The following is a 5,306-nucleotide window of genomic DNA, read 5'->3' on the forward strand; positions in this document are numbered from 1 at the left end:
ACTACAACAGAGCAGAGACTGACCACGACAGAGCAGAGACACTGACCAGGACAGAGCAGAGACACTGACTACAACAGAGCAGACACTGACCACGACAGAGCAGAGACACTGACCACGACAGAGCAGAGACACTGACCACGACAGAGCAGAGACACTGACCACGACAGAGCAGAGACGCTGACCACGACAGAGCAGACACTGACTACAAACAGAGCAGAGACGCTGACCACGACAGAGCAGAGACGCTGACTACAACAGAGCAGACACTGACCACGACAGAGCAGACACTGACTACAACAGAGCAGAGACGCTGACCACGACAGAGCAGAGACACTGACCACGACAGAGCAGAGACGCTGACCACGACAGAGCAGAGACGCTGACCACGACAGAGCAGAGACTGACCACGACAGAGCAGAGACACTGACCATGACAGAGCAGAGACGCTGACTACGACAGAGCAGACACTGACCACGACAGAGCAGACACTGACAGACAGAGCAGAGACACTGACACGACAGAGCAGAGACTGACCACGACAGAGCAGAGACAGAGACTGACCACGACAGAGCAGAGACACTGACCACGACAGAGCAGAGACACTGACCACGACAGAGCAGAGACACTGACCACGACAGAGACACTGACCACGACAGAGCAGAGACTGACCACGACAGAGCAGAGACACTGACCACGACAGAGCAGAGACACTGACTACGACAGAGCAGAGACACTGACCAGGACAGAGCAGAGACACTGACCACGACAGAGCAGAGACTGACCAGGACAGACTGACCACGACAGAGCAGACACTGACCACGACAGAGCAGAGACACTGACCACGACAGAGCAGACAGAGCAGACACTGACCACGACAGAGCAGAGACACTGACCACGACAGAGCAGAGACACTGACCACGACAGAGCAGACACTGACTACGACAGAGCAGAGACACTGACCACGACAGAGCAGAGACACTGACCACGACAGAGCAGAGACACTGACCACGACAGAGCAGACACTGACCACGACAGAGCAGAGACACTGACCACGACAGAGCAGAGACACTGACCACGACAGAGCAGAGACACTGACCAACGACAGAGCAGAGACTGACCACGACAGAGTAGACAGTGACCTTCACAGGGACAAATGTGGGTGGTTCAAGCTTTTTGTGCCAGTTTTGTAGATTTAGGAATGTTTATTGTGCCTGGATAAACTCAAATTCTCTCAATGTATTTTGACATGTTTGTAAATTATGATGAACTTGGAATAAAGCTACTGCCCACAAACGGGTTGTGTTTTGTTTCATCTTGACTTGCATGCATTTGACTATGGCTTTAAATGGCTGCATATGACTCCTTGTGACCCCAGTTGGCAATAAAGGTGCACATACATATGTTCAGAAACGAGGTCTTAATGACATAACCTGTACATGTACATTTTAAAGTGCATAGGACTTAGAAGACTCATTTCACTAAAACATACTATTATTATTAGGATTATATGTGCTGAAACATCCTGCCTAGTTTAACTGTTTCTGTGATGTTTATAATTTTACCTGCAGCACAAAAAGGTTCCCTGATATGGAAAAAAAAATAAATAAAAATGTGACAGACATTTTTAGATCTCAGCAATACTTCGTTAATTCTTTTTTCTTCACAGAAAGAAACTTGAGTGATGTAAAACTGTAAATAAATATTTATTATAGGCACTATGTGACCAAATAAAGTAAGAGGACAAAATCCTGAAAAGCAGTCATAAGCACTTTAAGATGTAAACTGTGAAAGTGCTTTAAAACGCCTGGAGCCTACCATGTTAGAACGTTGTTCCCTGGGTCAGTGGCACAGATGGAGGCAGGAGAGGTAGTTTCCATGGACACCCCGGGGCACAGAGGTCTTTCTGAGATCAAAGCTTGACCTGAGGATCACAGACCAGAGAGTGCTCCAACAATGGACAGCTGTCCTCTCACACCTGCAGCTATGAGACAAAAGTGTGTGGGGTGCAATGAAACTCAGCAAATCATCATGGATCATGGACGATGTAGTGCTCTTGTTTATAAAAGTGAGACTTTTAAACTGCCTGATCACAATATCAATAGCCCTCAGCAGCTACACTCAACGTCAACAAAACCCTCACGACCCACATGGTCCCAACGCCTGCTCCACAGCCACAAGAACATGTCTAGTAATTAGCAACTCATCATTTGTGACAGATCATCCTGAGAATGCTTAGTTATAGCATAATCTAAAATGGATAAGAAAGAGCTAATTACAGCTACAATAAAATGATTCAAAAGCAAGAAAAACAAAACATTACTTTAAATGAGAAGCATTTATTTCTATATAACCTAGATTAAGAGTTCATAGTTCTGATTATTGTTCCTAAGTGGGAATTTCATGTCATCCACTGGACCCACTGCTGTTTGAACCAATAAAAAAGTTCAGAGCGATGAGTGTTCAAACAGGATGACTCGTGATTGGCTGGAGAGACTGGAGAGGCGGGATGATCGATATGCTCCAATCCGGGAGTATAATTCTACATCGGAACACGCCCCCCAGGACAGGTGAGGACTTGGGGGCGTGACATGCCTGACAGGTGGGAGAAGGAGGGAGGGCGTGGACGGGACTACAAGTGGGGGGATGATGAGGGGTGTGGCCTCTTCAAAGGGAGTGGTTTGGTAAAGAGGCGGGGCCTGTTCAGGAGGTGGACATGTCATAGGGGGAGGGGGCACTGGGGGCAAGGAAGTGACCACTAATGTAGGGGGGGTCAGTGGTGTCACTGTGTGAACTAGAGCTGGACCAGGCCCAGGGCAGGTTTTTGTCCCTGTTTTAGCCTCATCCTCGTAGAGTGGTACATGCGGGAGCCTGTAGGTGGCGCTGTGGTAAAAGCCGTAATACTCCAGTGCATGTCTCGCTCTTGCCATCTTCAGCCTGAAAACAAGATTCAGTTACTGAGAGGTAAAGGTGGTCGGTGTATAGGCAGTGCCGAGCTCCCACACCTGTGGCGCAGCTGCAGTAGTCTGTAGAGCAACAGGAGCACAGCCACTCCAGCCACAGTCACCAGGAGAACAGCCAGAATCACGTCCCCATTAGACCCCTCCCTGCCAGGGCAGGGGGATGGCCCAGGGGTGGCCGAGTGGGACACGTCCATGCCACGCTTTGGGTTGGTAAAGGTCCTCACAGCTGCTTGGAAGGGACACTGTACAAAAGGCAAATTAAAGAAAGGCTCACAGTCTTGGAAAAGAGTTGCACTCACCTCCAACTGCACTCACCTCCATCATATGAATGGACAACAATGGGACACATTCACATGGTGGCGCTGGTCAACAGAAAAGATGAGAAAAAAAAGGTTGTTAGTACTTTGATGGCACAGCTGCTGCAGTAATTATAGAATGCAATAGTGGAACAGTGTGTGATCCCTCAGGGAATAGTGCTTTGACCGTTCCTGTTTATTCTTTAAAACGTCACACTGACCTAAACTAACAAGCAGCTGTCTTCTTCAGCACCTCTCTGTGAGCGCTACAGCTCAATGTCAATGTTTGGAATGTATGTAAAAGCTTAATGCTCCCAAACAAGTACAGTGGAAAATAAAGTATGTTCTGTCATACATAATGCCATACGACACTAGGTTTCAAGCACGAACTATAGTTAACAAGGACTGTACTAATCCATTCAAATGTCAGATCCATCCTTGAATAGACAAAGCAGGTTAGACTATAAAGTGTACTTACAGAATCTGGAGCCCGGAGTCTGGAGTGCTCTGGAGGAGTGGAGCTTGTTCAGAGCAACTTTCACAGTGTGGGGGCTTTGCTTATGAAGGAAACATGCAGGAAGCAGGCCCTTCCCATTGTCATGGCAACAGGAAGCCACCAGAGGAAGGGGCATGTTTCCTTCAGGATCTCAGCCTTTGTGTGCACTGGTGTCAAATGTTGAACAGCTCTCTGTCTAAAATGTGTACAAACTGAAGTTGCTTTAGTTTCATTCATTTGAACAGTTTTGCATGATACAGTACACTGTACATTGCAGAAGCAATATAGTGCCTTCATGTTTACTGCACATAGGTTTGGTATGTCTTTTTTGTTGTATCCCATCCTAGTAGAATGTTTTTGATTCACCATCACTTAAACACACCCATCATTCCATCACAGCTGAACAATCAATAAACCGAGCAGTGGGCTGCACATGCACATGAACAGTGAATACAGGGTCGACTGCCACAGGCCACGCCCCCACAAACATTCAGAGTATTATACATGAAATACCTTCTACAGCAGTCAAAGGTCATTCAGACTTTACAACTTCCAGGTGAGAGGCTGTGCAGCCTGGCAGCTTTCATTGTGTTTTACTCACAGTGTGTTTGAAGGGAGCTTCAGAACAATAGAGCACCACTCATTTTGTTCAATCAGCACAGAGAGGACAGGCATTTGGCAAAAACAGTAAGACTTCATTTTGCGTCTGCATGTGAGAGGCTTGTGTGCTGTGCCAGACAGAGGCTGTGTCAGTTAGAAGAGATCTAGATGTTAGGCGTTCTCTTCTGCTTTGTCTGCATGTTGCTTGAGTCTGTATGTGGATGTCATTGCTTCTATAAGGATGGACGATGTGACAAAATAATGAAACAATTTTTGCAATTCATCAGAAAAGTATTTTTTTAAAAGTGTGATTACAGAGATGCAGACAAATCTTTTGGTGTATCATACAATATTTAGTTTTTTCACCATTATAGACTGGATCTGTTCTGTAGTTTTTCTGTCAACTACTTGTAGACACTATTCACTCTGTTTTCTAATTTGACATCATCTTTCTCAGTGACAGACTGTAAGTGAACAGAAAAAAAAAGATTGTAATTAACTTCAAGTTGCTTACAGAATTAAATATATAAAAATGTAATTGAAGTTTGCCGTCTTTTGAGCTAACACCCCATCTTCATAAAAAACAAACAAACAGACAAAAAACAATAGACTCAAGACACATTTGCTGCCTGCTTGCCAAGTGTTCCTCAGAAGGCTGTGTTGGTGTCTGATTGCAGTTGGATTGGTAAATGGCTGTCTCCGCGGGCAGCTCTTCACTCAGACCTCTGGTGTCTTCTCTGCTCATTGTCCCACGTTTAGGCCCAATCAGACACTCCTCGTCTGGACTCGTCGGCTCCTGGAGGACCCTTGTGTGGTCGTGTGTGCTGCTTTGCTGATTGCGGCGCTCAGAGTCCACGTCTCCAGCCGGTGCTTCAGCCCCACTCCCCGCACCGAGAGACTGTGGAGAGGCTGTGGAGAGGCTGTGGAGAGGCGGGAGAAGGGTACGTGTTCTGT

At 46.6% G+C, this 5,306-nt stretch overlaps 1 protein-coding gene across 2 annotated transcripts; it reads right to left on the bottom strand.

Annotated features, from left to right (window-relative positions):
• Positions 1–2,375: 2,375 nt before the first annotated feature.
• On the bottom strand, positions 2,376–5,287 carry LOC110159941 (uncharacterized). 2 transcript variants are annotated; one of them, XM_055153837.1, is made up of 5 exons: positions 4,719–5,287; positions 3,735–4,585; positions 3,276–3,322; positions 3,003–3,202; positions 2,376–2,934 (listed from the first exon to the last, which is right to left on the bottom strand). In XM_055153837.1, the coding sequence occupies exons 2-5, from the start codon at positions 3,886–3,888 to the stop codon at positions 2,445–2,447; spliced, it is 891 nt and encodes a 296-aa protein (XP_055009812.1). In that variant the 5' UTR covers positions 3,889–4,585; positions 4,719–5,287; the 3' UTR covers positions 2,376–2,444. The 2 variants fall into 2 exon arrangements, with proteins under 2 accessions (XP_055009812.1, XP_055009811.1); XM_055153836.1 differs by having other exon boundaries at positions 3,735–5,287.
• Between the last annotated feature and the right edge of the window lie 19 nt (positions 5,288–5,306).

This window comes from Boleophthalmus pectinirostris, unplaced genomic scaffold (assembly GCF_026225935.1).
Source record: "Boleophthalmus pectinirostris isolate CB_2022bp ecotype Guang Dong unplaced genomic scaffold, ASM2622593v1 HiC_scaffold_18, whole genome shotgun sequence".
NCBI classification, from domain to species: Eukaryota; Metazoa; Chordata; class Actinopteri; order Gobiiformes; family Gobiidae; genus Boleophthalmus; species Boleophthalmus pectinirostris.

Coding starts and splice junctions, on each gene's coding strand:
- LOC110159941 (XM_055153837.1), bottom strand. CDS start 3,888: ATGCCCCTTCCTCTGGTGGCTTCCTGTTGCCATGACAATGGGAAGGGC. Junction 3,203..3,275: donor TGTCCATTCATATGATGGAG/GTGAGTGCAGTT, acceptor CCTTTTGTACAG/TGTCCCTTCCAAGCAGCTGT. Junction 2,935..3,002: donor CTACTGCAGCTGCGCCACAG/GTGTGGGAGCTC, acceptor TCTTGTTTTCAG/GCTGAAGATGGCAAGAGCGA.